The sequence below is a fragment of the Rhea americana genome, unplaced genomic scaffold (assembly GCF_003343005.1).
Source record: "Rhea americana isolate MKP2758 unplaced genomic scaffold, rheAme1 scaffold_85, whole genome shotgun sequence".
NCBI lineage: Eukaryota > Metazoa > Chordata > Aves > Rheiformes > Rheidae > Rhea > Rhea americana.
The window spans coordinates 530,179-548,785 of record NW_028187034.1 but is presented as its reverse complement, the minus strand read 5'-3'; the positions used below and the strand labels follow the sequence as shown (position 1 = coordinate 548,785).

The following is an 18,607-nucleotide window of genomic DNA, read 5'->3' as shown; positions in this document are numbered from 1 at the left end:
CCTTGGCCTGCTGTGATTGGTGGCTCCATTGCTTGGCTTGGGCTGTGTTGTGTGGACGGAGCAGTTCACCCAAATATGGCCTTCTTGCTGACAGGTATCATTTCTGTGAGAAGTGCTTCAATGAAATCCAAGGAGAGAGCGTTTCTCTGGGGGATGACCCATCGCAACCTCAAACGTGAGTAGTTACGTTTTCTTGGTGATATGCATGTACAAGCTGTATCGTGGTCTAAAATGCTTTCTCAGAAGGAAGGCGTTTAGTTTGAAGTAACTATCTCTTACTAGGCCAGTATGGAGAGGACCAGAATACTTTTCTTTAAAAGTCCGGATTTGTACTGTAATTTTTTTCTTTAAAATCCGTWTTGAATGAACTGTAGTGAAGAGAAATAAATAAGCACTTGGTGCTTAATACCGTAACTGTATTACTAGAGGGAAAAGCTGAGACTCTTCTTTTTTTTTTTTCCTTCTGAAAAAATGTGGAAGTATTTTATTGTGGGGAAAAGTAACCATGCCTGCAGGCAGGTAGGTGACGGACATCTTCTGAAATAAGTCAAACTTAACCTTCTGTTTATAGACTGGACATGCTATTAAACTTGTATTCAACTCCAAATTATGATTTTCATGTAAATTGGAAGCAGATGACCTTMTTTTGCCATTCAAATACTTTACTTTTGGAATGCCACCGGAGCTGTGCATGGGTTTGGTTGCCTTTTTCAGCAGCTGGTAACAGCAAATTGTTTGGACAGTGTTTCATTCCACTGTACTATCCTCACACTTGAAAAAATTTGAAACAGATTTTCAGTGACCAAGGAAGCCCTTGAGGGACAAATGAATACCAATACTCCAGTACTCTGGAGAGTCAGGGTTTGGGGTAGTGCCCCTGGGGATAGTATGGATTGCCACTCTAGTAGCAGCAAGGACCGAGTTTAATTCATGTTGTCCAGTTTTATTAATGAGAGATCTGGGATATGAAGTACGTAAGTGAGAGAAACCACTCTCTGTATGTATAAAATCTGTATTTTATCTGTATAAAAAAAATCAAAATATAATCACTTAGTGTATAATGTTTTCCTTAGCTGCTTATACAGTGTGATCCGTCTTGCATATAGATTGGCAGTTTGTCACAGAAGGCATAGAATGCTTTTGAATTCAGCAATACAGATACTAGGTTAAAAAAAAATCTTGTATACATATACGTGCTTGTGTGTGTGTATRTATATATATGTATATATGTACACACACATATATATACAAARGTATATAAATAAGTTGGYTAAAACAACTAAAAGCTCTTTGAACACAAGTGGTAGTAAGAAAGTACTTCCAGCTCCTGGTATACTTCCTTTTCATAACTGGTTTAATGTTTGGTTGTTATGTAGTGAAGATGGAGACTTTAGGCTACATGTGAGGAGCAAGTATATTTTTGAATGTGTTCCCTCACCCAGTTACAGCTTTGTCTCAAGAACTCATTTTATGGGACCAGAGAGATATCCCAACACACAGTTAAAATGAATAAAAGCAAAAAAAGCTCAGGAGCATATATGTAAGGTTCCATTTATTAATACGGTGAGCAAAACTGCAATTTGAAGTAATTGGGAGATTGAACCCTGCTGATTCATCAGATAACAAGCTTGAAGATTTCTGCAGCTAGCTGTATTCAGGATAAATACTGAAATAAAAGGATAGGAAGGTTAATGCATCTCATGCAAGTTGGGTTGAGTTTCTGTCACCACTTCTGAAGGAAAGTGTGCACTGATCAGCTCAGACTATACAGCTCCCTCTTAAAAGTGGGTTCTCAAAGATCTGGATGTTGCTTTCATAATTGTTCTGGACTACTTTGTACCAGATTGGTGTAAGAGATACCTGAAATCCACTGTCAAACAGATGGAATTGCTGACTCCTTCAGTGATGAGGGGGAAAGTCAAGCTCAAGTAAAAAGTAGCGACTGGGCTAGGCGTGTAGGTTGAAAAGCTGAAAATTCTTTTGAATTTCATCTAGGAGAAGAGCTAGAGGAATCTGAAAATGAGATAACCTGCCTTTCCTTATATCCAAAAATAACTGGAATTCTCTGCCTTCAAAGTGTTGAGTAGGCATATCAAGCAGTCATTTCACTATGAAAGACTGATCAAACTGGTCCAAAACTTGAATGTCAGCAAGCTACCAGTTTGTATATGGTAAAACTGAATAAGGGAGAAATGTGCTTCTCTGCAGGTTATTGTACCATAGAAAAACATCTTTGTCACAGGCAGAGTCAAGGGTGCCATATACTTCAGTTATCTCCCCCTCTGTGAAATCCAACTCCCTTACTTATAGTGGTAGTGAGTGTTTAAGAAACCTAATTGCAGGTCTTGGTGTGTGGAGGTGAATGTGGTATGGCATGATCATATATCTTTTTGTGTTAAAACTGAGTTTTATCACCTGTTTCTCCATAGCACAATAAACAAAGAACAGTTTTCAAAAAGGAAAAATGATACACTGGACCCTGAACTGTAAGTAATGTTKTCACATTTTGAATGATCTTTTTCATCATAACTACTTTGAAAAGGCATACTATTCATTCATCACCACCTTTATTTTTCAAGGTTTTCTAAATTAGCATAGCTGTTTCTTAACTGACATTCTGTCCTTAGATCCCAAATTACTGTATCTGCTTTTGAGAAAAATACAAATCTGAATGTATGGGCTTGAATTAGCGCATTTGGTTGCCTTGAATGTAGGCTCAACAGAGGGATGAATGCATATAGCTCAGCAATTTGAAACCTTGTTGTGGCRAGTGCACAAAGTCTCAGAACTATTTGTGTCACTTGGCAGTAGCTTTTTTGATATTGGTGGCTTTTCTGGTTGTCATATTTTACAGGCAACTGTACTAGAAGGGAAAGATCTGTTAAATTTGAATCAACTGATTCTCCTACACTGCTCTGGAAGGAGAACTGTAGACACTCAGTAAAGTTTAGATGTTGGTCACTCAACTGACTTTCCTCTATATTCTTGAGGGTTCTTTTTTTTTGAAGCCACTTCATGCACTTTGTTATCTACTTGTGCTGCTAATCCTAAAATGTTACCTTTGCTCTTAAATGAATGAGCAAAAAGGGTATGTATTCTTCTCACACTATCTTTCTAAAGGTCAACCAATTTGTTCTTTCGCTTTACAAAGGATGCAGGAGTGGGGGAATAGTAACTTGATTCATAGCTTGTCTTGCTTTTGTTATAGTGAAGATGCAGCCTAACACTAGAATGCAAGCCTAACTAGTGTGATGCAACGTGCCCTACATAAATGACAGTAGTTCATTGAGATACATGAAGCAATCTTACGTATTCCAGAGAATTAGATAAACCAACATCTGTGAAGGAGACCATATAACTTAGTTCAAGTGTCCTTAAATCTCTATTGGCCTTCTGAAAGTGACTTTCACTTTGCTACTGTTTTTTCACCTCCCACTTTCCGCTTTCCTGCAACATATCCTAAGCTTTAAATGTATTGGGCAACTGGAGCCAACCTGTTCCTTCTAGTTCTTCACTTCTGCCACCTGTGAATGCATTTTGCTCTCCATTACAGTTACAAGCAGTTCAGATTTGATCATTGCAAGGGCTTTGTTGTAAATACATTTATATTTTTTTCAACCCCCCCATACATGTGTGTATGTACGTATCTATGTATAAAGTGAAGTAGATGGCAGTAAGGCAGGARAATACTAATTGTGTCCCTGCAGTCTACCGTACTTGATTTAACTGGTCCTTAGATCAGTCTGCAGGCTGTTCTCAGTATGGACATGCCTTTCTATTAAATAGGCTCGAGAGCCTAAGTGCTAGAGTGCCTCTATTAAAATGTTACAAAATACACTTACAAATAATGTTGCTGCTAACCTCACTTCCCTGCCTTTTTTCCTCCTACAGATTTGTTGAATGTATAGAGTGTGGAAGAAAAATGCACCAGATCTGYGTTCTTCACAATGAGATAATCTGGCCTTCTGGGTGAGGAATTTCTACTTTTAATTAAYAAAAGCAGTATGATATATTAGTTAGTGTTTTTGTCTAAACTTCATTGTCATCTTTACCTCTAAAACTATGCCTTAAAAAAAAAATCCAATGGGAAAAATTGCATTGCCACTTGAAATCTTGAAATTTCTGCAGAACATATGTATGGTAAACTCTAATGTAAACATCATATCTTACTGTATCATGTGAAATTATTTTGAATATTTCTAACATTTCTGTAATTGGAAGAGGACTTTCAAGCTTATTCTACATTTAAAGATTTTAGTTTTTTGTGAAAAGGMATTTTGCTTTTTGTTCTTGTAACAGTTCTTTATTGATCTGCTTTCTGTATGATTCAGATTTTATCCTCTTCAAATAAGTTTTGTAACCACTAAAGAACGTAACAGATGAATTTGCCCTTTTTTTTTTACCTCAATGATCAGATTAAATCTGAAAAACAAGATACACTCCTCTTTGATCAAGAGCTGTGGATCATCTAAAACACTATTTTCCAATTGCTTTAAAAACCTATAAAAAAGCAGATAAATTGTAGGTAAATAAAGCTCTCTGAAGAGAATTTAGATGTTTTATTCTTGACGAGCTATTAGTTTTACTGATTTGTTGCCCCATCTAGATTTGTGCTGAAGTAGTAGGTGTTCTATAACTGAGGAAGAATCTGYCCATTATTTACATACTACAGCATACTCAAATGTTTAAAGAAAATGGTCGGTGTTATATAATTCAGTATCTCATCTTCAGCTGATACAGTGGTTTGAGAGAGAATATTTTAAGCCAGTGTTTTCAGACATCCTAGTGAAGATATTGTCTTCAGATGTTGTCTGGGCTCAAGCTGGCGGGCGGTGACTGGAGGATCTGATAGGGTATGCACCCTCTGAGCTCCAGTGCTCTATTTGCAGCCCTGAAACAGTTGGGCCACTTTTGCTGGCAGTGTTCTTTTGCATTTTTTCTTTTCACTTCAAATTTCAGTTAAGGTATTTTCCATACTCCCTCTGTTAAAAAGTTTTGCTCCTAATGATCAGATGCTAAGGAACTTACAGGCTGATTTGAGATGATCTTTAACTTTCTTGTATTTCTGCTTTAGCTTTGTCTGTGATGGCTGCCTAAAGAAAACAGGACGAACCAGGAAAGAGAACAAATTTTCTGCTAAAAGTAAGCCTCTGATACTCAGACCATAAATCTTAAATAACGTGTTGAGAATGGGGAAGAAGTGGCTCATTTTGCATTTATTTCAGTCCTTTATTGTAATCAGTTTAGAAATGGGAGGATAGTTTTGACCAGATTCAATTCTGTGATGCTGGAAATACTTGTATTCACAGATGTTTTCAGGTTAATAGTCTGCAGAGGGTTAATATCCYGTATTAGTCCTGCTGATGCAAGGTACCTTGTCTTTTATCTCACCTGCAGTATTAATAGCATTGTGAAATAGCTGCTGTGTGATTGCAGCCTAGCTTAAGTTTATGATAACATGTTGAAGTCACTACGACCACTGCAACTCTTGAAAGCGTTGGAGACAAAGGTTGTGTCAACTGGTGACARATCTTTACAGATGTTTTCTTGTGAYGAAGGCAGCTGTTTTGAAAGCATTATAGGAAGAAATTTGTGCAGTTGTCCATCTGTTCTATAGAGAAGTGTTTCAAAAACTTTAACTTGAGGTGCTACTTTAAAATGATGTAGTAGTTGCATTACTGCTCCAAAAAAACACCAATAGCATCAAGATTTGAACATGATTTAAACATAAGCATTAAAAACTTAGTGCTRTGTGACTATTTTTAAGATGCTGCTTTGACAAAAAAAGAAGAATATCCGAGGCGCTCTTGAAACTTAGAGGATGGATTGATGGGCTTAGAAGCAAAAGTGTTCTCTTTAACTGTAGTTGTGAAAAGTAAACCAATCAGTGGATGGAGATGGTTTCAATGTCTTTATCTCTCCAAAATTCAGACTTTCTGAATTCACTGCGAATACTGCAAGGGTGTTTTTTTTCTTAGTTGATGTTTCTAGCTACCTATTTGTATTGCATATTCAACGTAGTTGAAGTATCCGAAAGGGATACTTTTGGAAAGGTATGAAAGTGAATAATTGAAAAGTTGAATTTTTAGCTGTACTAGAAGCTACAAACAATGAGACAAGCCCTGTTACACCAAGAGTCTTAAATTCCCTTTCAMCTTTAGATCTTCTGTCAGCTAACTTTCTGCTTGTACTTCTGTTTGAATTTTGTTTGAAAGGAGAAACTTCACAACAAAAATAGACTACAGATACAGTAGTATTTAGTAGGTCTTTTTTATCAAAATATGCAATATTTGCATTTTCTTTTGGTAAGGAGAGATCCTGACTTGGCTACAGTCTGGCATTATCAGAAGAATATATTTCCAAATGCAATGTCAACTCTTGGAGCTAAGTTTGGAAACAGTGTTTGTAATTCAATTTTTTGAGTAATTAAAAGCTTCTGTTCAGCAGCTTTAAGACTKGCTGCATTAGAAAACACTTAACATTTGAGTAGAGTAATCCCATTTGAACTGTTCAGTTTTGTGTATATTCAGAGTTGTATTGTTTCTGTAGGGTTACCTGCTACAAGACTTGGTACCTTCTTGGAGAACAGAGTCAATGATTTCCTAAGACGACAGAATCACCCTGAGGCAGGAGAGGTTACGGTTAGGGTGGTACATGCATCTGACAAAACTGTAGAAGTAAAACCAGGAATGAAGGCAAGGTATGTATTTTCAACCTCTAATTTCACTTTCTTCTGAGCAAAAAGCAATTTGAATTTTCTTATGTGCTARTACTTGGATAAAGTAAAGACTGTATTGTATTCAAAACCTCACCAGTGACCRGTTTGTGGCAAACATATTGTAGCAGCAGCATATTAAATAGTTGTGATCAGTGTCATTTTTTTTCAAAGTAAAAAGTGGATTGTGCCTTGTATTTGAGATGTCTTTTAAGTGTATTTTTTAAGATTATCTCAATTATATTTGCAGTTRCCCTCATTCATCATTGTTGTCTTTACTTACTGCCTTGTATTCTCTAATTTGTGAACATATCTGGTATTGCCCTTTACTTCCTGTAATCTGCAGGTTTGTAGACAGTGGAGAGATGGCTGAGTCTTTCCCTTATCGAACAAAAGCACTTTTTGCCTTTGAAGAGATTGATGGCGTAGACTTGTGCTTCTTTGGGATGCATGTACAGGAGTATGGCTCAGATTGTCCCCCACCCAATCAAAGGTGAGGAGCCRCGTGAAAGTTGACTTTATTTTTAGTACTGTCTCAGTTGGGTGAACTTTCTGTATCAAGTATTWTATATCAATATTAAGTATTATATATCAAAAGACTAATTTATTTTAGTTTCTAGTAACAYAATAGTGTCTGTAATGAGAATTGTTTTAATAAGAATCACTTCTTACTGGGGAGGCTGACTGGGATACATGTTGACTTCAAGATCCAGGTCAGTTTTTTAACGGAAGCAAGTGGATAGTTCCAGAGAGGTGAGGCTGGAATATTAAGAGAACTGAGTTGCTAGAAGTAAATTAGGACCAGAGTCTTTGAAGATTGGTATTGTGCTGGATGCTTCAAATATATATACATTATATTATACATTACATATTGATACATTTATGTTGTCTTTTTTTCAGGCGAGTGTATATATCTTACCTTGACAGTGTTCACTTCTTCCGCCCCAAATGCTTGAGGACTGCTGTCTATCATGAAATACTAATTGGATATCTAGAATATGTAAAGAAATTAGGGTAAGTCTTTTTTAATGTTTTTTGTGCCACATTTGTGATAAGTAATTCCTAGTGCAAATGAATTTACTGAGTCCTACTGTGCAGAATACAGAGCCTAAGTATTAACAAGTGATAGAATAAATTGGCCTTGTATACCTATGTATAATTGAGGAGAAAAGAAAAGATAAAAATAGATTGTAGGTTTTTCAGGACAGGCTTGTGCTTCAGATCTTTAGATGTATAAAGAGTTTCAGAACTGATGTGAAACTTCCTTAAGTCTAAGTAGAAGAAGTGAGCCTGCTTACCTAGAGCATAAAATTTGGCTGGCCTTGTTGATAACAAAATTTTTGTGAAATGCTCCTACTTCGGTCAGGTCATACCTTGGGGCTTGCAAGTAAGGTCCCATATTTATGACCTATGTTTACGAGAAGACAGGTAAGTGTATTCTGTCTGTACTGCTTAACTATGTAACAGTTGTGGAAGGMTACTAAGAAATCTCTTACAGAAGGAGTAGTTGAAATTTTGAGCATCTTGAAAGTTAGAAGAGAAAGAGGAGAGTGTGCAAGGGACAGCACAAAAGAACACAGARCAACTGAAGAAATGAGAAAGGTGGAAACTAAATGACCATGGTTACTGAAGTAGAAATGGCAGTGAAGTAAACATCAATCTATTGTCAAAGGTATCTGGTATAGCTTAGCAAAGAGTTAATCAAGAAGAAATTTTAGGGACTATGTCTAGAATAGTTGCACAGGAAAGAAATTAGGGGAGTCAGAACGGAGGTGGTATTCTCTTCAGTACTTAAGTGAGGTGGTATCTTCCTTGGTRCTTGGTACATCTGAAGACAGATGTCAGATATTTTGTTCTTTTTTTAATTACATATTTTTAACATAGAAGTCTATTGCTGCACAGTGCTCAGGCCATCAGTTTTCCTTGATGCTGTTTTCTGTGCTAATAGMTAACATCAGGTTCTCATTTTGGGTAAACAGTATTGGTCACGCAATATCATCTCTCCCTTCTGAGGCAGAAGGCATGACAACTGGCTACAGTTCCCAGGACCTGGGCAGGGTTGTACAGATGTTTCTCAACAGGGCAAGCATGGTATTTTTTTCTAACTTGAGTTCTGATTATTTCTCCTACTGGAATTCTTTCAAAACTAATGGTGAATAACTGAGGAAGAAATAGGGAGCTTTGCAGCATTTATATTCTCTGCAGCTGCTGCTATTTTGATGCCTTCTGTCTTAGCAGTGCTTATGATTTTGTACCCAATAGCATGGGTTCRCAGTGACTGGTTTGCTTTATTCCCAAATCTAATGGTGAAACCTTTTAAAACTGATTTTTCAAGTTAAAAAAGAAAAAAGTTRCAATAAAGTGAAATGCATGTTTAGGTAAAAAATGTCACTAGGTAATGAGTGACTACACTGTCTCAAGAARAATTGAGCCTTTGAGCCTTTTCCCATTAAAATATGTGATCTCCATCTTTCTCTTACATAATTAGCCAATTGGCAGATGGTAATTGCACGTGTACATCAGGCTTTGTTTTTTACCTCTAGACTGGAAAGCATACACACTTTAATCACTCTGCGTGAAGCTCTGAATTTCTGAAAGTTAGTGAAAAGACACTAATGTTATATGCATAAGCGAAACTAGAGTGAACACAAAAATTAAAGTCTTGGAGAGCCATAATTATTGTCCATTTGGTAACACCAGCCAATTTTGTAGTGGCTCCATCTTGTGGCAGAGAGGTGAGGAAAGCTTAATTAACAATTGCCAGAGCCCACATGTRCTTTTTTGTTTTAACCATGGTAGGTATACTACTGGACATATCTGGGCATGCCCACCAAGTGAAGGAGATGACTACATCTTCCACTGCCATCCTCCTGACCAAAAGATACCGAAGCCCAAACGACTGCAAGAGTGGTACAAAAAGATGCTGGACAAATCCGTGTCGGAGCGCATTGTTCATGATTACAAGGTTTGTTAAGTGTATGTCTGGATGGGGCRGAGGGGTTGACCAGTCTTAGTTCTTTCCTTACCTTACGCACTGTGTGTTTGATTCTTAGTGTAAGTATTAGTTTGAAGTGAGACGAACAGTGCATGTTTAGAGTTAAAACATACTGTATTTAAAGTATGCGCTTCCGAAGTAATCCTAGTAAGAGATTTAAAATGGTGAGGCACCTTCTGCAAGGAAACTACATTCTTGAAATTCTAGGTAAGAAAAAAATGCATTTTATCAATGTAAAGGCAATTTGGGGAATACAGTTCTCCTATGCTTAAAAAAAATAAGATTGCAGTGTTCGGCTGCTGACACAGTTGGAAGTATCTGAAATCTTCTAAATTATCAGGACTTCTGCTAGTATGGACAGTATAGTGATTATACTGTCCCTTTTGATACGTGTGCACTTTGAAGTCTACAGTAATGGTTAATGGTTTATTTCTTTGGAGTGGGAATGTTTGAAATATCACTGCGAACTGAGGAACTGTCGGTAACTGCGGTATTAAATCTGCATTTAGATGGAGTGCTCAAACTGGATTCTAAAATAGTTGTCTCTGGCACTTGATGTCCCTCTGCCTTTTTTAATCACTTATTTAAAAGGTTGCCTCAACACCCTTGATCTGTATTAGTCATAACCGAGTGTTTTGTCCTTTTCAGGATATATTTAAGCAGGCAACAGAAGATCGTCTAACAAGTGCAAAAGAGCTACCATACTTTGAAGGGGATTTCTGGCCTAATGTTCTAGAGGAGAGTATTAAGGAACTAGAACARGAGGAGGAAGAGCGGAAGAGAGAAGAAAACACTAGCAATGAAAGCACAGATGTAAGAATGCTTCTGCTGTTTCATGATCTGATGTAATAATTGTGACTACCTGTGGCTAATTAAAGGAAGTGCCAAAGCTCTTTGGTTAACTGACTGTTTCACCTTTGCTGCAAGATAAATACCAATTTTATATTTTACAATAAAGCTGATTAAAAAAGAAAAAACACACACTAAGCTAATTCCCATTAGCAGTGGCTATTCTTTTGGCTGTAAACTAACTAATTACTAAAGTCAATTAAATTGAAACAGCTGCTAGTTAAATATTTTCCTGCTGAAATCCAATTATCATCTAATGTTCATGTCGCAACCTTAGCCTGACTTAGAAGCTTTCTCCTTATTCTTCAGCTTCTGGACAGTGGCTAATGCTTCTCTCTCTACCTTAGATGTTATAATGCAGATCTTAGCAGAACATTCTGATAAAATAAGAGACGGCCCTGATTTAGTGGCTCAGTCTGTGTAGGGTATTTTTGTAGTGGAAAGTCTTAAGTCATTGAGAATGTGACCCACAAAATACTGTTGAGAATTTGTTGTTGGACTACTTTAAAATAGGAAGGTTCTCGCTGGTGTCCTGTTTCTGCACRTTTTCTGGACAGTATGCAACAATTGTGCATTTGCACTCTATAATAAAAGAACAAAAAAGATGCACTTAATTCAAGAGTGAAAAGGAAAAGATGCTGAACTCTACATTTGACAGTCTTTGATCTGGACTTTTATGGAGAAGGAGATGAATCTAGGATGAAGTTAGTTTTATTTACAGTGCTTCTTGTTAGTCCTGTTTAAATAATGCTATTCTGTCACCTTGTTACATGTTGGAGAGTTGCGGGGTTTAGAATTATTTTCTCAAGTGATTAGTGCATCAAAAAAGTTAGGCTTAGTATGGCAACTACAGTTTGTACTTTTCCTGTGTCCTGCTTCACCATACCTCCTTTTAAGGCTTTTAAATAGACYTAAGTGCAAGATCAACCTGGGAATTGGGCAACTCTGTCAACTTTGCAATTTAACTAATATTTTACTTAGGAAGGGCCTGTTTAAAATTTTTCATTTGGCATAGCTACTACTTCCTATCTCTCAAATATACCAGAAACCAGTCTTGAGGCATCTGCCTTAACTGCCTATGTGAGAGATTTGTCAACACCTATGTTGATTCTTCACAGCAGTTTAGCCCAAAATCCCATGGAGGAGGAAGCTTGATGCATATTGGTATTTAACTGTCATTATTAAAAATAAAGGTTTAAGACTTTACCTAATACCTCACTTCTTGAAAATGAGGCAATAGTAATCTGTATTCTTAAATGAAGTGACAAAATAGTCACTCATGTTTGCTGGAAACTTCCAGCCGAGTTATTAAAAGTGTGGGAAAAAGCTTATTTGAATAAGAACTGCTTTGGATATTGATCATCATATGCTCTAGAGCCTCAAGGGATCCCTTTAAGAAGTACAGAGGGCAATAAGCTGTTCATTGCTAATTGATTATAATAGAAGTAAGTTGACCTGTCGTGACTGTTGCACCTTTCTCCTGTTGTATCTTCATACTAGAATTTGCACTAGTAATGCCTTTTGGACTGAGAACAACTTCRTATAATATTCAATTATATGCAGTCTATTTTTTTAAAAAAAAAGTCAGACAAGGGACAGATGTCTCTAATTTTAAGAAACTAGATCTAGGTGAATTATTAAGTCTTTTTTTACCTCATGTTAGCGCAGAATTAGTTTGGCTTTTCAGATATTTTTAGTTTGAATTGCACTGAAATTAGTTTAGTTTGAATTGCCCTTTGGGATTATCTGAAGTATTCTTCGGTATTGAACTGTAGTAGACGAACAGGTTTTGGTAAACACTGTAAGGGATAAAGAAGGCAAACACCTCCTGAACATTTATGCTTTTAGTATTTTTAGAACTATGTATTGCTCATCTTTTCTGCAGTGATTCCAGTTGAATTAATATAGTCTTTCAGGGGACTGTGGTAATTGTCTTCGGAGTAAATCACTGTGAAATGTGTTTAGTTCTTCAATTAGAGGTGTGAAAGTAACAAAATGCTGATGTGGTATAACTCAGATACTTGACATTTAAAAAAAAATGCTTTTAAAATTGATAGGTAAGCAAGGGAGACAGCAAAAATGCCAAAAAGAAGAACAATAAGAAGACAAGTAAGAACAAGAGCAGCTTGAGTCGTGGCAATAAGAAGAAGCCTGGCATGCCCAATGTGTCCAATGATCTGTCCCAAAAGCTATATGCCACTATGGAGAAGCACAAAGAGGTAAGAATTGATAGTGAGAAATATATATTTTGCTTAAGTAGACAGTTATACAAAGACTTGATACAAAGCCTTGCAGCAAAAACATGTGCTATATTTAAAACTCTTAGCCAAATTTGTATAGAGTGGCATGCTGTAAAGGGTAACAGTAAGTCTGGGCATTCTGTGCTGTGAGGGCATTGCAGTATATACAATTGTGCCTGTACAGATCTTCTGAACAGTAAAACTGTCATGGCAACTAGACTGCTCTGCCCGGTGCTCTTTACAAAACAGTCTTGAAGGTGAACCTGTAATGTATCCAAAGGTCTGAAATTTTCCCAGTCCTTGCAAGCGTTTTCTCATACGTGCATACACATTTTCCAGATCACCACTCCTGTCAGCACATCATTCAAGTATTGGTTAGTCCTGGTATTTTATGTTCTGCATAATGAAGTTTGACTAAAATGTCTTGATCACTACTGGTAACTAATTTGCTYTATTTTTCAGGTCTTCTTTGTAATCCGTCTCATTGCTGGACCTGCAGCCAACTCCCTGCCTCCCATCATTGAGCCTGACCCACTCATTCCGTGTGACCTGATGGATGGGCGTGATGCTTTCCTAACCCTTGCTAGAGACAAACATCTGGAGTTCTCCTCACTACGAAGGGCTCAGTGGTCAACCATGTGCATGCTGGTGGAACTGCACACGCAGAGCCAAGACCGCTTTGTTTACACCTGCAATGAGTGCAAACATCATGTGGAGACCAGATGGCACTGCACTGTTTGTGAGGTATGCTCGGTCAAGCTTTCCTTACTTGTGTCCCCTCATTTCTGTGCCCAGAGCGCTCTTTACCTGAAGTAATTTATCGGTATAAACYGATTAAAAACGTCTGTACAACTCAGCACTTGGCAGTTCAGAAAGAAAGGAGAGAAAACATTAACTGTAATGGGCAAGACTAGTAGTCATCAGGGTGGTTTGTCTCCTACTTCCAAGCTGTAGAGAACTGAAGCTGCAGAGTTTCATTTGCTGTAGTTCATTAAGGTGCTGCTGCTTAAGCTGTTGGGAACTGTAGCAAGTGCTTAAACCTTAATGGTAATTTTTTTTTCCATCTAAAGAGCAATGCCTTATTTCTTATACAGTCAGAAGTGTGGAGCTATAGTACTTCTGTAACTAGGCCTCACCACTGGTTTACTGGTATGGAGGTTTTGCTATGCTATGAATCAGATTCCTCACTAAAGCAAACACTACACTGTCCTTGGCACTTCTACTGTTACTGATAAATACTTGGATAATTCTCCTAGTCACTCTGTAGTTGCAAAGAACACTCTTGATCAAGTCCAGTGGTCTGAATCAGTGCTGTGCCTTCMCAAAGTTGGAGTTCACCTGAACTTAAAACTTAATTTTTCAGCCTGCTAGTAGTAAATGACTCTGCATCAGCCTCTGATTAAAATGTGACAGTCTCATTTCCTCATATGTATCAGAAAATAAATTCTTAATTTCCAAAGGATTAATGAATCTTAAGGACATGCATCTTTTTCTTAAAATCAGATATTGAGCCCTAAACCTTGTGGTGCTACTTTCACTGAATGTAAATGTTGTTCACATTGTTCAGTCAGGACGCTGCTGCTTATCAGGTTCACCTGAAAATTGAAAAAGCAGCTTACATTTTCCTTTCATCTTTGAAAATTGGTACCTGTCCTGCCTTTTTTTTTTCCCCCACCTCCTTCTATTAAAGAAGCAGTAGATGGGCAGCTATTCTGTTCCTTGCCTTTCTCTTCCCCCTTTCCTATCAGGAAAGAAAGTGATTTTCTGGCTCAGCTGAATCATGTGTGACCTATTAGCTTAAAGCAGACTTGTTTTTCAAGCTGTATATATTTGTGTAAATTTCAGACATCCTTCCACCAACGCACTTTCCCAGTCTGTGCTGTTCAGAATTATTCCTTAACTATGACCTTAACATAGCCTAAAAAGTTGAATTTTTCCCTCTTGTAACAATTTGTGTGGAAAAGTCTGGGCGTAATTTGAGATGATGTGACACCATTCGTTTATTCTGGAGTTACAGGAACAGTGTTGACTTGTTCGTTCATTGTCTTTCCAGGATTACGACTTGTGCATCACGTGCTATAACACTAAGAACCATGACCATAAGATGGAGAAACTAGGTCTTGGTCTAGATGATGAGAGCAACAACCAGCAGACCGCAACCACCCAGAGCCCTGGTGATTCCCGCCGCCTGAGCATTCAGCGCTGTATCCAGTCTCTGGTCCATGCCTGCCAGTGTCGCAATGCCAACTGCTCACTGCCATCCTGTCARAAGATGAAGCGGGTTGTCCAGCACACCAAAGGCTGCAAGCGCAAAACCAACGGAGGGTGCCCTATCTGCAAGCAGCTTATTGCTCTTTGCTGCTACCATGCAAAGCACTGCCAGGAGAACAAGTGCCCAGTGCCCTTTTGCCTCAACATCAAACACAAGCTTCGTCAGCAGCAGCTTCAGCACCGTCTGCAACAGGCTCAGATGCTCCGAAGGCGGATGGCGAGTATGCAGAGGACCGGCGTGGTAGGCCAACAGCAAGGATTACCATCACCAACGCCAGCCACACCAACAACTCCGACAGGCCAGCAGCCCCCGACACCGCAAACCCCACAACCCCAACCTCCACCTCAGCCTGCTTCACAGCCTCAACCTGCACCTCCCAACAATATGCCACCCTATACTATGCCAAGAACTCAGCCCCCCAGTGCTGTGTCCCAGGGCAAGGCAGGTGGCCAGGTGACTCCTCCAACTCCACCCCAGCCACCTCAACCACCAGTTCAGGGTCCTCCTCCTGCAGCAGTGGAGATGGCCATGCAGATCCAGCGGGCAGCAGAGACCCAGCGTCAGATGGCACAGGTTCAGATTTTCCAAAGGCCAATTCAGCACCAGATGCCCCAGATGCCACCTATGGGAATGAACCCTCCACAGATAGCCAGAGGTCCTGGTGGTCATATAGATCAAGGAATGGGGCCAGCAGGCATCCAGCAGCAGCCACCATGGGTGCAGGGAGGGTTACCCCAACCTCAGCAGCTGCAGCCCGGAATGCAGAGGCCATCCATGATGTCAGTAGCCCAGCCAGGGCAGCCCATGAATATGGCACCTCAGCCAGGGATGGGTCAGGTACCTGGCACGGCTCAGCCCAAGCAACCACCTCTGCCCCAGGCAGCCTTACAAAACCTACTGCGGACTCTCAGGTCTCCCAGCTCACCCATGCAGCAGCAGCAGGTGCTTAACATCCTTCACTCCAATCCTCAGCTGCTGGCAGCTTTCATCAAGCAGCGAGCTGCCAAGTATGCGGGGTCCCAGAACCCCCAAGGGATGCCAGGTCAGACTGGGATCCCCCAGGGTCAGCCAGGGCTCCAGCCGCAGCAGGCCATGCAAGGGCAGCAAGGAGGGGTGCACCCCAACCCAGCCATGCAGAACATGAACCCCATGCAAGCAGGAGTGCAGAGGCCCAGCATGCCGCAGCAGCAGCCGCAGCAGCAGCCGCAGCAGGCCATGGCTGGGATGAATCCTCAGGCGCAGCAGATGAACATGAATCACTCTGGGATGGCTCCCCAGTTCCGAGACCTCCTCATGAGGCGGCACCAGATGATGGAGCAGCAGCGCCACCAGCAGCAGCAGCAGCAGCAAGGAGCAGGCCCAGCCCTGGGGCCTGGGATGGCCAACCACAACCAGTTTCAGCAGCCGCAGGGCGTTGGGTATCCCCAACAGCAGCAGCAGCAACAGCAGCAGCAGCGAATGCAGCATCACATGCAGCAGATGCAGCAAGGAAACATGGGACAGATAAGCCAGCTTCCGCAGGCGATGAGCGCAGAGACAGGAGCCAGTTTGCAGCAGGCTTTCCAGCAGAGGCTACTTCAACAGCAGATGGGGTCCCCAGCTCAGCCCAACCCTATGAGCCCCCAGCAGCACATGCTCCCCAATCAGGCCCAGTCCCCACACTTACAGGGCCAGCAGATCCCTTCATCACTCACCAATCAAGTGCGTTCTCCRCAGCCTGTACCCTCGCCACGGCCCCAGTCCCAGCCCCCCCATTCCAGCCCGTCCCCCCGGATGCAACCTCAGCCTTCTCCACACCACGTCTCCCCGCAGACCAGCTCCCCACATCCAGGACTGGTAGCTGCCCAGGCTAACCCCATGGATCAAGGGCACTTTGCCAGCCCGGACCAGAGTGCAATGCTTTCTCAGCTTGCTAGCAATCCTGGCATGGCAGGTCTCCATGGTACAAGCGCCACGGAACTGGGGCTCAGCTCCGAGAACTCAGACTTGAATTCAAACCTTTCACAGAGTACACTAGACATACACTAGACACATTGTAGCATTTTGGGAGCAAAAAAAAAAAAAAGAAAAAAAACTTATTTTCTCAAGACTTTTTGTACTGAAGACAAATTTTTTTGAATCTTTCTTAGCTAAAACAACATTTTTCCCTGGAACACATCTGAACTCTGCAGTAGTAGTTTGTGGTTTTAAAAAGCAAACCAACAATGAACCTGAGGGACAGTAGAGTACAAAGAATATATTTTTGTTATGGCTGGAATCATAACCAGTCCTTTTTCTTGTTTTTCTTTTTTTTTTTTTCCTCGCGTGTGTGCGTTGGGGAGGTGGGGGAAAGAGGGCGATCTTTGGCTGTTCACCAAAAGACACCCTATTCATGCCTCCAATAGGTTTTATTTTTTTTTAAATTAATGAAAATATGTAATATTGATAGCTATTATTTACTGAGGCAGATGGTAAACATTTTCCCTATTCTGGTTTTTCTTCATGTCACTGAAAAAAAAAAAAAAAAAACTACAGGAGAACGTTTTCTTAAAACCGGAGGACAAAAGGGGTTAATGTTGCTTTAAAAATACATTACATATATAAATATATATATATTAAAATAAATACCAATCTTTTCCTCTATGGTTGGAAATATGTCAATTCTTTGAAAAATGTAAAAATATTAAATAACTCAGCCCCCCTCCTGAAGTCTACTTTTGTCCTCCAAGAATTTTCTATACAAGAGTCTGAGCTTAAAAAAACTTCAAGTATTAAAATAATTTGTACATGTAGAGAGAAGACAACATTTTTGCAAATACACAGGGGCAGCTGCCAAATGGATGTAGTATATATATTGTGGTTTCTGTTTTCTTGAAAGAATTTTTTCGTTATTTTTACATCTAACAGGAAAAAAATAAAAAAGAGGGTAAGAAACAATTCCGAGGGGATGATTTTAACCTGAGAAAGTCCCTGGGGTTTCTTCTTTATGCTTGCTTTCTCTCCTATGCCCCTTTTCCCACCCTCTTCCACTTTCTGTAAAACTTGAAAATAGAAAGCAAAAAACCCTCAAATGTTGTAAATCATGCAATTAAAGTTGATTACTTATAAATATGAACTTTCGATCACTGTATAGACTGTTAAAAATTGATTTCTTATTACCTATTGTTAAATAAACTGTGTGAGACAGACGGCCTGTTTTTAATGTTTCCCCTCTCTCCCACATGTGTTGCTTGTTCTTAAAATGGGGGGGAGGGGAGCAGACCATATGCTACTTTAAATGTTTGCTATTTAGCAGCTGGAGAGCTATTTAATGTATATGACTTTTTAAATGCAAATCTATAATAAGGGATGTGGAGTAGTAGTTTCCTGAACGGATACTTTTGGTACAACTCTGCATTGGCATCTGTTTGTGGCATGTGTCTTACCAAAGAAATGAGGCCTGACCGCAGCAGTTGTGCCGGCCAGCTGCCCCGCACCCTGCCCAGGCAGCCTGGGAGCAGCTGATGTTCAAAGGACCTGTTTTGCATTTTGAAATGAGAACTATTGTTTGGATATGT

At 39.7% G+C, this 18,607-nt stretch overlaps 1 protein-coding gene across 2 annotated transcripts in view; it reads left to right on the top strand.

Annotated features, from left to right (window-relative positions):
- The window catches only part of EP300 (EP300 lysine acetyltransferase), a 64,464-nt gene extending 46,225 nt beyond the window's left edge, over positions 1-18,239 (top strand). For both annotated transcript variants that reach the window (XM_085323552.1, XM_085323551.1), the window contains 12 exons: positions 95-175; positions 2,430-2,486; positions 3,892-3,969; positions 5,075-5,142; positions 6,550-6,700; positions 7,062-7,208; positions 7,616-7,729; positions 9,515-9,680; positions 10,359-10,523; positions 12,617-12,778; positions 13,262-13,543; positions 14,853-18,239. In XM_085323552.1, coding sequence (XP_085179678.1) covers positions 95-175; positions 2,430-2,486; positions 3,892-3,969; positions 5,075-5,142; positions 6,550-6,700; positions 7,062-7,208; positions 7,616-7,729; positions 9,515-9,680; positions 10,359-10,523; positions 12,617-12,778; positions 13,262-13,543; positions 14,853-17,099 — 3,718 coding nt within the window. In that variant the 3' untranslated portion in view covers positions 17,100-18,239. The remainder of the gene's footprint in view (positions 1-94; positions 176-2,429; positions 2,487-3,891; positions 3,970-5,074; positions 5,143-6,549; positions 6,701-7,061; positions 7,209-7,615; positions 7,730-9,514; positions 9,681-10,358; positions 10,524-12,616; positions 12,779-13,261; positions 13,544-14,852) is intronic.
- Positions 18,240-18,607: the final 368 nt, after the last annotated feature.